This window comes from Hakea prostrata, chromosome 7 (assembly GCF_041222555.1).
Source record: "Hakea prostrata isolate BN-2017 chromosome 7, UWA_Hpros_2, whole genome shotgun sequence".
NCBI lineage: Eukaryota > Viridiplantae > Streptophyta > Magnoliopsida > Proteales > Proteaceae > Hakea > Hakea prostrata.
In genome coordinates, this window is record NC_142606.1 from 11,919,658 (window position 1) to 11,939,302 (window position 19,645).

Here is a 19,645-nt window from a genome sequence, read left to right on the forward strand (position 1 = left end):
TAATTGATGCAGCCCAAAGCAGCTTAGAGGTTAACAGTTGATTCAATCTTCTACTAGAGCCCATGTAGTGTTTTGTGATGCAGCTCTCCCTTGCATGAGTGGTTTTCCCATACTAAACTCCAGGGTCAAGCATGCCACTTAGTCTCAGAGCCCATGGAGTGTGAAGCCACTTAGTTGAGTGTCACCATCATGGATTCCGGGAGATGGAGATTGTTTCTGATTGCGAAGCCCTCATCAATATTCTGAATAATCATAACCCCAACCCCCAATAGTCGTGGCTGGCATTCTCTTTGATATTGGGATCCTCATTGAGGAATTTGAAAGTTGTAAAAAACAGTAACTAGTTCTAAGTCTCATGAGGAGAAAGCAGAAAAGGTGATCAACAGTGAATCCAAGATCCAAATTTCAAATTAGGAAGAGACCCAGTCCAGCGGGGTCGCTCCTGTGTCCCAGACACAAAGATCCCTGAAAAGTTGAAATGCCTTCCCCATTTTTGTTCATGCTTCTTCGTCACCGTGATGGGGTGCTCTCCTGCTTTCAAGATTTTCTTCTAATCTCATCAGGATTTGGGAACATGCTTTACAGACACCTTTGCACTTACCTTGGCTCCCTCTTATGATGAATTGAGTTTTGTACATTATGTGAAGTAAAAAGTACAGTATTTATAGTTACATGAGAATACAAGATTGAGATGTATAATACAAGAATACATATAAGCACAGGGGGGGGGGCCAAATACGAGTATACTCCCACGATGCAGAAGCAAATAAAAAAACACAGGGGTTGTGTGTTAAAACCTCGCTTGCCCCCCCCCCATTAAAAAAAAAAAACCCCCCCCCCGAAAACCGGACCCTCAACACCTCTCACAGTCATGGTTATCCGCCCCTAGGATTTGGGAAATTCCCCCCCCCCCCCCCGCCCCAGGGAGTCTAACAATTTTGGGCCCTTTTGGGGGGGCAAACCAAATTGTGCCCGACAAACCCAAAAAACCCGGGGGGGGGGGGGGGGGAAAAAAAGGGAGGTGTGTGGGGGGGGGGGTGGGGGGGGGGTTGGGGGGGGGTGTTGGGCACGAGGGGGGGGTGGGGGCGCCGGGGGGGGGGTCCCCCCCCCAAATAAAATTTTTTCCCCCCCAAAAAAAAAAAAATTGGGGTGTGTGTTTTTTTTTTTTTTTTTTTTTTGGGTGGAGTGGGGTAGAGTCAAGGGACTTCATTTTGTAAGTTTAGCGGGTAATGAGAAAGTGTCACTGCAGGTAATAAAATTAGTAGTTTCTTCGTCTCATCTTTAATAACTTCTTGTTATCAGATAGAGCTTGCTTACTTAGCAGGTAACAAAAGCCTCAGTAACTGGAATGTCTTCACTCACTTATCAGGTTTTCTATTTTTATTTTTATGGTCTATTATTTTAACTGGATTTAAGCCACATAAAAGGAAAGGAAAGAAAAAAATATTTTGACTGATAAAGAACTATTTGTCTTTCCCATTTTTATTAAAGGAAAATAGCAGGTGAAAGCAGTGGAGATGTTGCAGATGATGACTACTATCATACATGGTAACCAAAATAAATACTGAAGTTGTGAACAAATAAATTAAAAAGATCTTCTCTATTTAAAACAGAGCTAAACATCAACAATAATCAACAATCATTAAAAAAAAAAAAAAAAAAAAAAAAAGAGAGAGTTCTTAGCATACACCATTAAATGTATGAATTTCAGTAATGAATGAATTAATAAGTTTTAGATGGATCTCCCAAAAACATACAAACCTGCACTGCACTGACTTCACAAGCTCATATTCACAATTCCACTTTTGGATTTGAAGAATGAGAAGTTACCAATTTCCAATCCAAAATTCAACTCAATTGGACACCAGATGACCCCTGAAGGGTTAGATCAACATTGGACAAGGCACACTCAAAAACAGAATTGGAGCTCATTTCTCTCTATTTTGGGAATTTCTTCCCCAGTTTGGTTTCAACAAACATACAATTAGTCCATATTTTGACTTTTAAACAGAAAAAGACTAAAATGTCCTTTTATAAAACATATGGGCCGAGTAATGGGCCATCCTCCACGAGGGAAACCCAAGTCAACATAACGGTGACAGAGACGGTCAGGGTTCTTAATTATCTATTCACTTCCTCTGAACAAGAGTTAGAGAGAAGAACCAGTCTTATGTTCCAAATTCCAAACAAAAGTTAACACATAATCAGGTGCAGAAATCTCAACCGTTCTTGTCATGTTCATATGTACAAGACCTGGTTTTTTTTTGGTTAAAATGTACAAGACCTGATTACTCCTTTAATTAGGTACATAAATAAATCATGTACCCGAATACCTGATTTTAGGTTGGAATTGGATTGGTCTTTTCCTGGGGAAGTTGAATGTGAAATCCAACTAATATGGAGTGCTTCAGTTTGATTCAATTTGGTTTCGTTTTGGGGAGAACATGTATAATTTTTTTTCCTGAGTTTTGAGTCTGCTAAATATTGGAAACTTGAAAACGACTTAGAATGGTTTTGAGTCATAATTAACAATCAATGATAAGTTGCGTGACGGAAACCCTTTTCATTACCCTTTCGGAATGAAGAAATACGTCTATCAGAGAAAATCGTTCCTAATTCTATATAAAGGATATGAGTTGAAGTTCAAATGGAGAAGAAAGAAGAAGACGAGAGGAGAAATGGAACAAGGAAGTACCTTCGATCTATTGGAGCTTCCTGAAGCTTGTATTTCCAACATTTTATCCTTCACAACCCCTCGAGATGCCTGCAGATCGTCGGTTGTGTCTTCGGTTTTCCGATCGGCAGCTGATTCTGATTCGGTGTGGGAGAGATTCTTTCCCTCTGACTTATACCAAATCCTCTCCTCATCGGTGTCTCCATCTCTACCCAGTTTTCCATCCAAGAAGGAGCTTTTTCTCTATCTCTGCAACAATCCCCTTCTCATTGATAACGGCTCCAAGGTAGAGTCGTAACACCTTCCTAGAATTCCTCATTCCACAAATTGAATAGCAAAACGATTGAGACAAATTTTTCTCAGACCTTTGCAGTGGAAAAATGGAGTGGGAAGAAGTGTTTTATGATCGGAGCAAAACGGCTTTCAATTGTCTGGGGCGACAACCCAATGTATTGGAACTGGCGATGCCTCCCAGGATCCGATTTGCCAAATTGAAAATTCTCATCGCCACCCTAATGACTCATCTTTGCAAATTTCGGGGTTTGGGGGGGGGGGGGGGCCTTTAACGGTTTTTTGGCTGGGCTCAGGGGCGCGTGGGCCCACTCCACTCCCACAACGTATGGAGCTTATCGGACTCAAACCACGGGGGGTCTCTGGAACAGAGCTGAGGAGTCATATGAAATCTCAATTTCCCACTATGATTATTTAACCTCCGAAAGAAGCGATAGACACCGAACTGACATGATTCCTGATAATTTTTCTTTCAAGACTTAATTTACCAGTCATTTTAACGCTTTTTCCTTTTTTTTTTTTTATATTATTTTTTTAATAGGGTTTGGGTTTTGTAATGGTTCGTTGTGAATCGTGTGAACTAAACCGAGTCTGTTTTCACTTAAAATCATTTTATTGCACATGGGTAAAATGTATGATGACAATTTAGCAGGGTAAGCAGATGAGTAAGGCGAAGGATGAGATGATGACGATTTCATACACTAGAAAGGAAGTTGTCATTCTAAAAAGGAATGTAAACGGTGAAAGTGATTAGAGTGGAAATGATCGCAATATATATTATACTACTAGTATAAAAGTATGTAGTAAGCAAATCTTTCACTTACTATTATATCTTTTACTTTTGTCCAAATGTTATATTTTTTATATTAATTTACCAATCTTTCACTTACTATTAATGTTATATTTTTTATATTTCCTTCTTCTTCTTCTTCTCCTTCTTTGCAATCTCAATTGATTGATTAACAAACAACCCAAGAAGCTTTCAGCAGAGTTGCAAATCAGAGAGAGAGAGAGAGAGAGGGGATAAAAAGAGAGGACAAAGGCGTTTCAGTTGGGTTTGAAAAGATGGAGAGCCATTTCCGGTGTTCGTTGTGCAGGCTGCTGGAGCAGCTTGGTTCATCACAGTTGTCGGAGCAATGAAGTTTGGGCCGAAATAGGAGATCCGTTCTAATGCAATTAAAATTAAAGAAATTTGGTTTGAATTGAGTTTCAATGGTTCTTGAAACAAGAACGGTTTATTTCACTTAAGTTGGTGTTTAATGCACATGTTCGTTATGGACAGTAAAGATTTAATTTAATAAAATTCAACCGTTGACTGCTTGGAACAGTGAGTAACCATTTCATATGAATCAATTTAACAGATGGTTCAAAGTTCGAACCAATCGATTTAATCTATTCAACCGCCTCACTCAACCTAATTTCGTTGTGCTCTCCAATTGCTACGGCTCAAATAGGAGAAGGCCATCTCAAGGAGGATAAAAGGATTATTTTTAATGGAGGATGCAGTTGTCGAAGAAGAGGCAATAAACACTTTCAAAATTGGAAGATCAAATGACAACGTGTGTCCCATTGGCATCAAGTCATTGATAAAATTGTGCAAATCCTCTCTATTCACCTGTCCGTCCTCACATATGGGCCTACTCGTGTACCACGGGCAGGCTTGTCATGCTTAGAATACCTAGCAGTTATTTATCAATCTTAAAAAATATATATATAAATAATTTTTCTTGGAATGGATAGCTTTATTTTATAGGTAGATGTTCAACTTTGCTAATGGGAATAAGTATAAAATAGTTAGCCCTTTTTTTTAATGTACACAGTTAGCCCTTTACAGATAAAAGTCTTATTTCCTCCCCCCCCCCAAAAAAAAAAAATTCTCCATAAAATATATAATAATAAAACAATCATTTTCCTAATACAATCTCAAATTCAAAGTAACTAAGGCTGAAATGATTCGTCCTTCTCTGTTATCAATTACGCAGAAATAAAGATTTAAAATTGTCTGATCAATACAGGGTTGATAGAGGGGTAAGATCTATTGTCCATTGGTGAAACTTGAAATTCCATCATTAACTTGCTCTTCTTAGTCCTCCCCTAATCTCCTAACATTATCTTTTCTCTCTCTCTCCTCGATTCTTTTTCAAGCAAAAAGCTGTCAGCTTCGCCTGAAAAGGATGGATGGAAAGCAATTCATCAACTAAGCTGATTTTGCTAAGTTTAGCTTTAGTTTTTGCACTTTCCTAATCCAACATGGTGTCTTCTTTATTCTTTTTCCTGCAATTTCTTTTCCACTGTGTCTTCTTTATTCTTATTCTCAAACCGACCACACTGAAGATCAGATCACATTCTTATCCATCTAACCCGCACTAAAGATCAGATCACATTCTCCCGCACTGAAGATCAAATCACATTCTTGTCCATCTAACAGTTGAACCGGCAAACTCCCAAAGTAACTACCATGCAAAAAGGCCAATACAGGGTCATTTGATTAGTAAGCCCAACATTTGGTGAAGAGATCATAGATTTAATTTTTACAGAATGGTTGAGAATCTCACTTCTTAATGGAGAGGTGGTAAGTTCAACCCTTGTTGGTGGCATATGTATTTCCCTATTCCCAATTTATATAAATATATAAAACATCTTTATAACGAAAAAAGCTCTTAGTGGCCCCATTCTTAATATATAAAAAGTGTCTTTGTGCTCAATGTTTCCTCCTTTGCATTTGATAGTCGTTAGCCTCTCGATCCATGCATCACCCATCATATGGTTGAACATACTAAACAAAAAGAGATTTGGATAGAAAAAATTTTATTTTAATAAATTTATACTGAAATGAGAATTTAATAAATTTTTTTAATTTTTAAAATAGCTTGTATTAAAAACTATCCAGAAATTCTACCAAGAATCTAATAATTTAAATAAAAAATTTTAATAAAGGATTCCCTAAGATCTATAATCTTTGTTTTTAGTAAGACCTAAGATCTATCAAGAGGGTATTAAAAAAATATCATTCCTACTGACTTACAACGTTCTATTATTTATTATATATGAAAAGTATAAAATAAATCAATGCGTGGATGACGAATGTGGCGAAGAATTCTTCCAACTGGATAACATATACAATATGGGTGGACATTAACCTAGATGACGCATGTATTTAGTAATGTAGCTTTCTTTTATTTAGTAAAAATATAGAAAACTCAATTAGGATAAAGTAGCATTTTTTTTTTTTTAATTTTACTCACATAATTTGAATTATCTGTTTTTGGTATATAAGGTTCATCCGAGCCAGCTTGCACGCACCTTGATTACATCATCAGGGGAATATGCTTATCGTCCGCAAGGGTCGAACCCATGACCTCTTTACTGATAAGTATGGATCTTGCCACTCTACCAAGGTACATAAAGACTCAACTAAGAATGAATCACAATGAGCAAAGCTACAAAGAGCTTTGTTTTTTTCTTGACATTTTCTATAGTACAGGGAAAGCAAATGCAAAATCTCAGCTTTTTTGGACTAAAAATGACATAAACCAAACCTCAGGGGGTTCAAATGAAAGTTGTAAAAAAAAAAAAAAAAAAAGGGCAAATTGGTCATAGAAACGATAATTTGTCCTTAAATTGACTTTTCCTATAGCACAGGGGAGGCATATGCAAAGTTTCAATTTCTTTGGACTAAAAATGACATAGACCAAACTTCAGGGGGTCCATATGAAAATTACCCTTAATTTTAAAGCAAATTGCACTGGCACCTCAAAATAGAGGCGTTAAAGCCCTACTTTATGTTTAAAAAACATAGAGGCCCCAAAATTAAATTTTTATTGGATATATTTATTTAATTTATCATTGAAAATCTTTCAAACATTGTTTATTATAGAGATATTTTATAAAAATAAACAGTAATTTAATTATTTATAGTAATAAATTTTGATAAATATATTTAATGAAAAACTAATTTTAGATCTTTCTATTTTTTAGACAGACATAAAGCAAGGTGTCAGTACTTTAAGACTTCAATTTTAAAATATCAATGCATTCATTTTGCTCTTAATTTTATAGATGTAAGCCATGGACATGTCTGTTTAGACATGTGACTGAGAAACAATTTCAACAGGAGATCAGATTTTTTTTTTTTTTGTTTCTCGAAAAGCAACCCAAAAAAAAACCAACAAACCAAAAAACCACAACACAGAACCCAAAGGACCACCCAAAACAGACCAACGCCCCACCGCCCCAAGCAGGCCCCAACGGAGGGCCGACCAGACGACCGGAGAAGACGGCCCAGCCGATCCGACGGCCGGGAAACCGTCCACAGCTCGTTTCCCGACAGGAGATCAGATTGATTCACAAAAAAGTAGATAAATGTAAAACATGAACTGACAATCATTATTGAAGCCCGAGAAATTTTAAAAGAAGACCTCGAGGGTGGTGTCTCGTAGAGTCCTGGTCTTCTTGTATTCTTCTTCTTTTTTTTTTTTTGGTCAAATGTTGTATTCTTCTTCAATTCTTCTTTTTCTTTTTTACTTTTGACTCATCTAACCCCTTTATGTTTCTACCAAACAAAAATATAAAAAAATCTGCAACAAAAGTGCAGTCGAGACAGATTTCGAAGACGAAGAAAAAAAAGGAGATCTGCGATGGATCGAGGGTTTACCTTGGACGAGCTTCCCGAAGGTTGTATCTCGAACATTCTGTCCCTCACATCTCCTCTAGATGCGTTGAGATCGTCGGCTGTGTCTTCAAATTTTCGATCGGCGGCAGTTTCTGATCAGGTTTGGGAGAGGTTCTTACCTTCTGATATCGCCCAGATCCGATCCTCAGCTGTTCCGCCGCCGCTGCCCGAATTCTTGTCTAAGAAGGAGTTTTTTCTCCATCTATCCGATAATCCCATTCTCATTGATAATGGTTCCAAGGTAGAAACCATATCAAACTCGATGATTTCTCATTCAAATTTGTTTAATAGCTTCTATAGGCAACCCTAAACGCTACTGTTATTGTTATCGCAGAGCTTCTCATTGGAGAGATGCAGTGGGAAGAAGTGTTATATGGTTGCCGCCAGAGAGCTTGCCATTTCGTGGGGTGATACGCCGATGTATTGGATATGGATAGCCGACCCTCAATCCAGGTTTCTCTCCACGCAAGCACAGATTAATCCACCGCCACCGGTGCTCAAAAGTTAACTAAATCGATCTAGGTTTTTCTTTGTTGAAATTTTCAGAAAAACCATCCCAGGAATTATGTAATATAAAGTAGCACACCCTCAAAAGGGGAAAAAAAATCTACTTAGCTGAAAACCTGGTCATCGTCTGAGTTGCAGCGTTTCGGATCTGCCTTGACAGATCTGTGAAGCGTCTTCTTATGCTTGAGTAATTGGAGGGAAAAAAAGAAGAAGAAAAAAAAACCTAGCTTGTCCTTTTAGTTGCAGTTTGAAGGAGATGATCATGAATTCATTTCTCCAATAAATCTTATCCTTTTAGTTGTTTTGGTACATTAGACTCCGAGATCAGTTTTCTATATGTCAGAATTGTATAAGCTCATCGTCATTAGTTAGTTAGGTGGGCACTTTCGATCGAGCCAACTTAAACAGGACAGGCTTCAAGTTAAAAACGAATTAACTCTTGCATTGTTTTATCTTTGCATGCAGACAAACAAGGATGGTTAGGGTTTTGTAAATCATGATTCATTCATCTCTACATGTTATACAGGTTTCCAGAAGTGGCTGAGCTCTTGAATGTTTGTTGGCTTGAAATCTGCTGGAGGAGGGAAGCACCACTGCTGCTGTCTCCAAACACAAAGTACGGAGCTTATTTGGTGTTCAGTTTAACTGAAGAATCCTACGGACTAGAGTCTACTGCATACGTCTCAGTCAACTTGGCCGGTGTGACGGTAGAGAGGAAGACTGTCTGTCTGAATCCTGCGCAAGCGGTGCATCCACTACAGCAGCAGGAACAAATACCAAAGGAGAGAGAAGATGGGTGGATGGAGATAGAGATGGGTGACTTCTTCAATGAAACCGGTGAAGATGAGCAGCTGGAGATGAGTCTCAAGGAGGTCGAGCGTCTGAACTGGAAATCTGGTCTCATTATACAAGGCATTGAACTCAGGCCCAAAAAGAGTCTCATTATACAAAGCGTCTGAACTGGAAATCGATCTGAACATGTTTGTTTGGTTTGGTCTGGTCTTGCTTATGGTGCACTGGTGCTTGGATGTCTATACTAGCATAATGAGTAAACAACTCAGGGAGGAGCATCTTTACACTTAGATTACCATGATTATTCGAAGTCAATGATAAAAAATCTCCAATGGCTTTGGGTTTTTTAATATACAATTTTAAATTATTTAAATTTTGGAAAAGCGGTAAAAAGATAGTCGTAAATTAACTGGCTGGACATATGGCTAGAGACATAGTTTTTGGGTCTGTTTGTGTGCGATCTATTAATTCAATTAAGACATAGTTTTTGGAGAAGTTTTAGTAGACTAGCTATACTAAGTTCGCTATTTTATTTTATTTTATTTTATTGTTTTTAGAGGTCTTAGTTTTCTACTAAGATATAGTTTTGAAGATAAAGTTTTCCATTCAATAGAATCGGTAAGGTCATTTTTGAGCTTTAGTTCTCTAATATATTTCAAGTTTAACTTACAATGAATGCCATAAAAATACTTTTTTTTTTTGTTTTCCAAAAAAAATGAGGATAATTGTTTCAAAGGCCATATAGTTTAGAGATTTTCAGAACCCATGGTAGAAACTTTCATTGAAGAAATAATTAATTAAAGAAAAAATGGTTGACAATTATCCTCATTTTTTTTTGGAAGACCTTCTGTACTGGAGCAATTGAAGTGACAGACAGGCCCTTGGTATCCAACAGTTGTGTTGCAAATTTGCAATTGCAATGTCTATCTCCCTAACCTTGCAAGCATCTCTTGGCATCTTTATGTACCAACATCTAATAAAGAATGACTTGTCATGAATTCAATAGAGGAGGGGATTGGGAGAGGTTTGCGAGAGTAAATGAAATAATCATCACATCACATAAGACAACGTGGGAAGGTTTTTTTTACCCCTCTAAAGACAATATTTGAGTGCTTTGAAGCCGTTATTGAGACAACCATGGCTAATAGCAGAAAGCTATTCGAGAAGAAGAGAGTGTTGAGTCTTACCTCCAAGAGTGTCCATTGTTGTGAATAATAGTAGCAATTAGCTTCCAAGAGAAAATATGACAATTGTTTTTGAGAGAAATCTCTGAAAAGAAGAAAAAACCCTTGAATTTTCAAGAAATAGGGAGATATTGGTTTATATTTCAAAGAAGATTAATAGATGAGAATAAATATTTACATATGAAATGAAGCGTTAGTATGTGAAAATAAATAAATAAATAATATTTGTTTTTAGAAAGGAATCTTGAAAAGGAATAAAAAAAAACTCTGATTTTCGATAAATATTAGTTTGTATTTCATACAAAGGTTATCAATAGATTAAAATCTATAATCAAGGGTAAGATGAAGGGGTCATTAGCAAAAATGAATGGCAACCGTTTGGAAAAGAAAAGAAATCTTAAACAGGAAGAAAAAAATCATTGGATTTTCGAAGAATAGAGAAATATTGATTTGTGTTTCCACATGTTAACGTCTACTTTAAAAACATAGACCTATTTATTAATTGCTTTCAATTTAAATAAAAGGTTTATTACTAATTAATTAATTGAATAGGCAAATAGACATATTTACCTCATAAAATAACTAAATTTCTTGTTTATGGTACTTTTATAGATAAAAATTACTCTGTATGATTATATTAAAAATATGATTATAATAATTCTTCTCTTTGATAATATTGTTATTCATGGTCAATACGAATTCTTTAAGCTTAAACGTAAGGGAATTCAACGTTGAAATAATATGTTATGATAGTATGATATTACAGTTCGTAAGAAAATTATTTAAATTTTTAAATAAAAAATATGAAAGACAGCTGTTCAAATAACTTTTGTTAAAGTCAAATTGACAAGACAAGGACGGTAGAAATTTTAGGCATTTTGGAGAATAAATCTTAGCCTTCTTTTCACTAGTGTGACTGACGAAGAAGAAGAAGATGAAAAAGGAGCTCCCGATCTTTAATAAAATTTAATCAATTTTGATAATTTTGATAATTTTGTCGGCCACTTTCATTTCACTTGACGATAAGTTAATCTGTTCTGTTAATTTAAACATGTCAAATCCAATGACAAGAGATATATATTAATTTAGAAACACATATTAAGGTTTTTTTTTTTATCAATTTTGAAAATTTTTCATTATTTTAAATTTTCATTCTCTTTATTTATGTGTAAATTTACTTAAAATTTTATAGCTAATAGTGGATACATATTCTTTTATAAAAATCAGACTTATTCCCTCTTTTTTCACTTGTTTATTAATATTTTCTAACTTTTTTTATTCTATAATTTATTTTCGACAAAATTCGTCAAACCATTTTTTAGTTTTTGACCAATAATGAATTCTTGTACTTATTTCTTTTAAATAAACATAATAGAGAACAAAATTTGATACAAAAAAAAAAAAGCTTGAATTAATAGATATTTAAGGTTGTGATTAGTTTTCATCATTAATTAATTTTAAAGCAAATTGAATTAGCACCTCAAAATGGAGGCGTTAAAGCACCAACTCCCCACTTTATGTTTAAAAAATATAATGACATCAAAATTAGATTTTTATTGGATATATTTGTTTAATTTATTACTAAAAATCTTTCAAACAGTGTTTATTATAAAGATATTTATAAAAATAAACAATAATTTAACTATTTTTAGTAATAAATTTTGATAAATATATTCAATGAAAATCTAATTTTGAATCTTTGTGCTTTTTAGACATAAACAATAATGTAAGTATTTTTAATACTACATTTTAATAAATATATTCAGTGAAAATGCTAATTTTGTCTTAATGCTTTAATAGATGTAATAAATGGACAACATTTTGCTTAATTTTATAGAAAAAACAAATGGACAACATGTGAGTGAGAAACAATTTCAACCGACCATAACAGCAGATTGATTCACAAAAATGTAAATAAATGTAAAACATGGACTGATAATCATTATTGAAGCCCGAGAAATTTTAAAAGAAGACCTCGAGGGTGGTGTCTCGTAGAGTCCTGGTCTTCTTGTATTCTTCTTTTTTTTTTTTTACTTTTGACTCATCTAACCCCTTTATGTTTCTACCCAAAAACAAACAAAAACAAAAAATCTGCAACAAAAGTGCAGTCGAGACAGATTTCGAAGAAGAAAAAAAAAAGGAGAAAATGAAAAAATTAAAAGAAAATGAAAGACAGCTTAGCAAAGAAGCTTGCTTAGCCACGAAGAATTTAATTTACTGGCCAGCCGAGAACTGAAGAACACTTTTATACAAAGCCAGAAAGGTTTCTTTCTTTCCACTTCCATTTCGGTGGAAACAAAAGTGCAGTACTCGAGACAGAGAGAGAGTGAGAGAGATTTCGAAGAAGAAGAAGAAGAAGAAGAAAGAAGAAAGAAGAAAAAAGGAGCTCTGCGATGGATCGAGAGTTTACCTTGGATCACCTTCCCGAAGGTTGTATCTCGAACATTCTATCCCTCACATCTCCTCTAGATGCGTTGAGATCGTCGGCTGTGTCTTCAAATTTTCGATCGGCGGCCGTTTCTGATTGGGTTTGGGAGAGGTTCTTACCTTTCGATATCGGCCAGATCCTATCCTCAGCTGTTTCGCCGCCGCCTCTGCCTGATTTCGCGTCTAAGAAGGAGCTTTTTCTCCATCTATCCGATAATCCCATTCTCATCGATAAGGGTTCCAAGGTAATAAATTAACCACATCACACTTACACTCACACTCAAACTCACACTCGATGATTTCTCTTTCAATTTTGTCTAATTAATAGTTTCTATTGCTAACCCTGCACGCTGCTGTTTTGTTATCGCAGTGCTTTTCGTTGGAGAAATACAGTGGGAAGAAGTGTTATATGGTTGCCGCCAGAGAGCTTACCATTGTGTGGGGTAGTACGCCTCGATATTGGATATGGAGAGCCGACCCTGAATCCAGGTTTCTCTCTCATGCCTTTGAATATTTTTTCACGCCTGCGCGTAGATTAATCCACCGCCACCGTTGCTCAAAAGTTAATTAAATCCATCTAGGTTTTTCTTTGTTGAAATTTTCAGAAAAAAACTACTTAAGCTGAATTTTTTGATGTTGCAGACAAACAAGGATAGGGTTTTGTAACTCATGATTGATTCATCTCCACATGTTATACAGGTTTCCAGAAGTGGCTGAGCTCTTGAATGTGTGTTGGCTTGAAATCCGCGGGAGAATGGAAGCACGACTGCTGTCTCCAAACACAAGGTACGGAGCTTATTTGGTGTTCAGGTTAACTGACGAATCCTACGGACTAGGGTCTCTTGCAGACGTCTCAGTCAACTTGGCCGGTGAGGAGGGAGATTCAGAGGGGAAGACTGTCTGTCTGAATCCTGCGGAAGCTGAAGCTGAACTGAATCCTGAACATCTACCACTACAGCAGGAACAGATACCAAAGGAGAGAGAAGATGGGTGGGTGGAGATAGAGATGGGTGAGTTCTTCAATGAAAGCGGTGAAGATAGACAAGTGGGGATGAATTTCTGGAGGGTCAGGGGTGGTCACTGGAAATCTGGTCTCATCGTACAAGGCATTGAACTTAGGCCCAAAAATAATCACTGAACATGTTCGTTTGGTTTGGTCTTCCTTATGGTGGTGCTTTAGTGCTTAGATGACATTTTCTCTTCCCTAATTTCTATACTAGCATACTGAGTAGGTAGGGAAGGTGGTAGTAGCTGATCGGACGTGTAAAAATGTTAGCTGAACGGTTATACAGCTAGATTTGTTAACAGGTTGTTCATTAAAAATTCTAGTTTTCTTTAACAGGATCTGTTCTATAGGCTCGTACCTCTGTATCCTTGAGTTCTAAGGGTTGGCAGTTAGGTTGACAGTTTTTTATTTTTCGCTGTTCGTTCACTATTTCTTCTTCTTCCTTCCACAGTTCTTTCAAGCTTTCAAGTTCTGTCCTGCGATTCCAACAAATCCAGCAACCTGCTTCTTCCAAACTCTGTAAACAAGGAAGTTGAACACCTTCCCAAATCCCAACCCAGCCCTCATCTCTCTTCCTTCTCCTTTTCTCCCAATACCCTGCGGCTCCTTTTACTTGCTGTTTCAGACCAAGATACATCAACAAAATCCCCAAGAATCTTTAAGAACCCCCAAGAATCTTAAAGAACCCTCTGTCCCATTCGCAGTCCAAGAAAATCCCTACTTCCCCCCCCCCCCTCCAAAGCCCCTGCCGCACCTTGGCAGCAGCCAAGAAACCCTGCCCCACCCTTGCGGCAACACCAATGCCCCTCCCCACCCGTCCCTGCTGCCCTACAACCCCTCCCAACCCTCTGTCTCTTTCTGCAGAAAAAAGAAAAGAAAAAACAGAAAAAGAAAACAAAAAAAGAAAAAAGAAAAAAGAAAGAAGAAAAAAGAAAGAGATTGCTAAAAAGGATCTTTTCCTTCAACATCCAAGTCCTAACCATTGGAAAAATTATTTCCAGAGGTTTCGACTGAGATCAATGTTTTACTAATCAATAAATAATAAGAGTGAAAATAGATATTTTATTGAATATTTTAGATTTTTTTTTTTTTTGGGGGGTATCGAGGGGCTTTATTTAGTCGGGATGTGTTAAACTTAACTAAGAGGTATTGGTGCCAATGATGGGTTAGTAAAGCAATTAAAGACTCTACCTCTTTGGTTCGCACCCTTTCGGCATTAATTTGAGGATGTAATTGTGGTGCGCGCAAGCTGGTCCTGATGAACCTCGCCCAAAAAAAAAAAAAAGGAGGTATTGGTTTCAACCACTAGAACAGCTCTGCATTGGCTAATGATTTAGATTTAGTTTAGCAAATATAACCGTGAATATTTAAAGCTGTTTAACCAACCGATTCACATGTCCTTTCAGCCACATTTATGCCTAAATGGTAAAATAAAAAAATTTATTTTCTAAATCTTACCTCAATTTTTGGACGGGATGACAGACTCGTCTCCTTCATTTAGGGAAAAATGGATTATTCATTTCTTATAAAATCTGAGGTCTCATTGATTTTTTTTATATTTTACACCAGTATTTACCGTAATTAATCCTTTCTACTAAAATCCAAATTAAATGGTTCTTAATATTAATGCTTAGAACCCATATTTCTAAGGCTGTGTGACATGATTTTTATTCTATTTTATTTTAATCTATATTTTAAAATTAGTATTGAAATTCATTTTGGATCAAAATACGAAAATGGTTTGGTAGCTAATCTGTAAAATAGTTTTTTCACTAACAAAAAAAAAACATTTTGCATTACCTTTTTGCAAAATATTAAAAAAAAATTAAAATCAATGGGATTTTGAGAATAAATAGGGTGGGAAAAACAAGTCCCAGATAGGATTCCACCGTGGCATGACTTGCCAGGTGACTTTTCCACCCAAAATGAAAGATTACGGTATACCTAAAGAGTTCTTCCATTTTCTTCTCTGTATGGTGGCCAAAGCTTCTACCTCAATCCATTTGTAAAATAATCAATAACCACTTCCACAAATTTTCTTCCACAGTTCATTGCTCCAAATTTTGAATTTTGCAATATATAAAGTCCATTCAAGAGAGATATTTCCTTCATGCACCATAAAGTTTCATCAAACCACCCAAAATCCTTGAATGTCAGTGGCTTAAGGAAAATTTGGTTCACTTACATATGTGTGCTATTTGGAGGCATGATATTAATGTGAGAGGTTATTTCATTTGGTCTCTCGTTTATGACTTTTAATGGACATTTGCGTACGCTTTTGCAATTTGGATTTCACTATGTTGATTTTAATACATTAGAAAGAACACCCAAATTAAACTATCTGCAGTGCCCAAGTGAGCAGCTATTTAGCAGTCAGGTCTCAATAAGCATCATCCATCCTCATGAATTTCCAATTCTTAGATTATAATATTTTAAAACTAAGCTAACCAGTATGGTTCATCAATCAAATCAAATTAGGAATAATCACAAGGGTTAGAAATTCATGGGAGACATATGGCACTCATTGAGATCTACCTGCTGGATGACCGCTCACTTGGGTGCTGCGGAGAATTTGAATGCCTAATCAACGACCTAGTTGATGGCTCACTTTCTCCTTTCATTTGATTTAATCATTTTTCGGCTCTACATAGTTGGCTTAAGATTTTGAGTTTAATACCACTCTCTCCCAAAAATAAACGAATTTCTTTTGGGTAAACCTGATTTTAATTTTTAAGTCATTAGAAAAGATAAGAGTCAACTGTCTTTCTTTTTTCTTACCAAAAAAAAAAACTATTCCTGTTTTTTTAGTTAGGGTTCGAATAACACTAATTCATTCTGAAATGCCACACAGTGACACCACAGCTCACAAACTTACATTGTATGAGGCAAATTCCCTTATATATAAAAAGGTCCCTTGTAACGAAAAATAAATACTATATATTATATATATACTTCTTATGAGTTTGTTCATCATCTTAGGGAGCATCCTTTACACATAGATTACCAAAATTAGCATCCGCATTAATTCTCCATGTGTTCAATTATGGCATAACGAAAAATATCCAGTGGTTTCAGTCTTATAAGTCTACATATTTTAAATTATATTAATTTCGTGTAATAATAATGATTTTAAATTTTTGGGTAAAAAATTAATTTTGACTAATAATCATTAAAAGAAATGAAAGACATTTGTTTTTTTTATTTTTTATATTAGGGTTCGAATAACACCTATTCATATCGACATGCCACAGCCCGTGGAGTGATTCCCTGCAACTTCTTCAAGTTACATGAATAAAAAGGCATTGGGAATAAATAACGAGATTATTTTTCAAATCCTTAGAGTTTTTCTCCTAGTGATAGATAGGGACTCAGATTTTATTTATTTTAGGGTTCGAATAACACTTGTTCATACTAATATGCCATAAAGCCCACAGATTTATTTCAATCGAGGCAAATCCCCTTTGTATATAAAAAGCTCATTTGCAATTGAAAAAAGATACTGTATGATTGAATTTGTTTTTAAAATTTTTTTTTTTTGTATTTGACATGTTTCTTACTAGCTTGATCATCATGTTAGGGAATCAGGATCATCTCCCCAGGAGCACAGAGTACTTCCCGACAGCTTCCCAAACCACAGAAACACTCTGGGGCCCACAAGTGAAAAATATGGTTTTTTTTTTTTTTTTTCTTTTTCAAAATGTGTTTTTTCACCTGTGGGCCCCACTGTTTTTATGGTTGAGAAGCCGTCGGTTGTGCTCCCCCGACGGGAAGCTGATCCTGACTCTTAGTTAGGGAGCATCTTCTACACATAGATTACCACCATCATTAATTCTTTATGATTACCATCGTGATTACAAGTTTTTTTTTTTTTTTTTTTTTGGGGTACAAAGGCGCTTGATTACAAGTTTTTTGTGGACAAAGGGGTTTTTCCCCTTACTTGTTCTTGTACATTTTATTCATCACTTACACTAATTACCTATTATGAATTTTTTCTATCTTCACTATGCTATTTATTGTATGTTTCTACTTTGAAATCTCTTGAACTTGGAAGATAGATAACGCGCTCTTGTTTATTGTTAGATTAGGAATTTAAAATGCAAGTGAGGTACGCATTGCTTCTCGTCAAATGTTCTTCCGATGGAGGGGGCATTTGTAAGGTTTTTTATTTTAGAAGAGGTGCAACTTGTTTCCCATGAAAATGGAGGGAACTCATGTAAAAAAACTCTATATAATATTATATATTATTAATAGCCAAAAGTTTAGAATCGGTTTTGTTAATTCAAACATGTCTAATCCAATGACAAGATATATATATTAATTTAGAAACACATATGAAGTCACGCTGATTATTGATTAACAACTGAATTAGTAGATTATTTAAAGTTGTGATTCCATTTCATCATTAATTTTATAAATGTGACCAATGAACATGTCCAGTGATGACAAATCTCCAGTGGTTTCGTGTTTTTCAGTCCTACAATTTTTAAATTATTTTAACTTTATATGAGAGATAACTATTTTATTGACTTCTAATCATTAAAAAAATGAAAGACATTTGTTTCTTTCTTTTTTATATTAGGGTTCGGATAATACTTGTTCATATTGATATGCCACACAGCCAACAGAGTGATTTCGAGTAAAGTAAGTTCCCCTATATATAAAATAGATCTCTTGTAAAAAAAAAAGAACTAAAAGATTTTTATAATATTTGATATAATTTTTACATGCTCCAACATCATCTCATGGAAGAGCATCCATTAATTATCTATGTATTCAACTAAAACCAAAATCAATGATGAGAACTTTTGAGTGGCTTCAGTTTTTTTTTACAATATTAGGGTTCGTAAGAAAATTATTTAAATTTTTAAATAAAAAAAATGGAAGACAGCTGTCCGAATGACTTTTGTCAAAGTCAAATTAACTAGCTTAGTCTGTTTTGAAAAATAAATCTTGGCCTTCTTTCCACTACAATTTCATTTCAAAGAATAAAAAAAAAAAAAAAAAAAAAGCTCTCGATGGATCTTTAACAAAAATCTCAAGAGCTTGAATAATGGAATAATGGTATTTGGCACGATCACCACTGTAGCTGTTGCAAATAAAAATCTCAAAACCCTTAAAAAGATAGAATAAAATAGCTTAACCAAATTGTAATTGTCCGACCATCATGTCCTTCATCAAACAATTTCTACAAATCTAGTATGTCGAAGAAATTTCTTCAACCAAACAATCTCTTGAACCGCAGCTGAGCATGCCATATACTCTGCTTCTATGGTCAAGAGGGATATACAAGTTTGCTTCTTGCTACACCACGAAATAGCCCCTCCATTCAGCAAGAATGCATATCCAGAGGTCAATTTGCATTCATTAATGTCTCCAGAGCATCGCTATAACCAACTAACCTCAAATGCGATCCTTGGTAACACAGCATGTAGTTACTCATTTCTCTAAGATATCTCAATATCCTCTTGATACTGTTTCCAGTGCTCTATGCTTGAGTTTGATTGATGCCGATTAACCAAACCCACTGCATAACAAATATCCGGCCTAGTACACATCATAGCGTACATAAGGCTACCTACTGCACTGGAATATGAAACTCTTTCCATCTTAGTTCTCTCTTCTGGAGTCTTAGGACCTATATCAAGGCTCAAATGAAAACCCTTCTTCACTGGAGTATCAATTGGTTTACAGTTGTGCATCTGGTATCTTGTCAAGACATTGTCAATATAAGTTTCCTGAGATAAACCCAGCATGTGTGCGATCAGTTAATTTTACAAAGATCTAGTTTTGGAGAGGTTTTAGCAGACGAGTTTTGATTTTGTTTTTTTCTTTTTCTTTTTCTTAGAGGTCTTAGTTTTCTATTCAATAACATTGACATCATCAAACATCCATAGGTTCATTTTTTAGCTTTAGTTTTTTAATATATTTCAAATTTAACTTACATTCAATGTCATCAAAATATCTTTTGTTTCAAATACTATCTATTTTCTACTCAAAATCTATTGTTTAGAGTGAATAACAATATTTTGTAAATGTGCTATGACGGTTCGATATTGAGTAAGTAATGGTTTCAAAATCGCATCAATTCAAAT

At 35.4% G+C, this 19,645-nt stretch overlaps 2 protein-coding genes across 2 annotated transcripts; both read left to right on the forward strand.

Annotated features, from left to right (window-relative positions):
- Positions 1 to 7,499: 7,499 nt before the first annotated feature.
- Positions 7,500 to 9,190, forward strand: LOC149009795 (F-box protein PP2-B10-like). The gene is made up of 3 exons (XM_089164176.1): positions 7,500 to 7,878; positions 7,972 to 8,090; positions 8,671 to 9,190. Exons 1-3 carry the CDS (start codon positions 7,603 to 7,605, stop codon positions 9,101 to 9,103), a joined length of 828 nt encoding a protein of 275 aa, XP_089020302.1. The 5' UTR covers positions 7,500 to 7,602; the 3' UTR covers positions 9,104 to 9,190.
- A 3,084-nt stretch (positions 9,191 to 12,274) lies between these two features.
- On the forward strand, positions 12,275 to 14,052 carry LOC149009796 (F-box protein At2g02240-like). Its single transcript, XM_089162335.1, has 3 exons — positions 12,275 to 12,792; positions 12,918 to 13,036; positions 13,247 to 14,052. Exons 1-3 carry the CDS (start codon positions 12,514 to 12,516, stop codon positions 13,683 to 13,685), a joined length of 837 nt encoding a protein of 278 aa, XP_089018461.1. The 5' UTR covers positions 12,275 to 12,513; the 3' UTR covers positions 13,686 to 14,052.
- Positions 14,053 to 19,645: the final 5,593 nt, after the last annotated feature.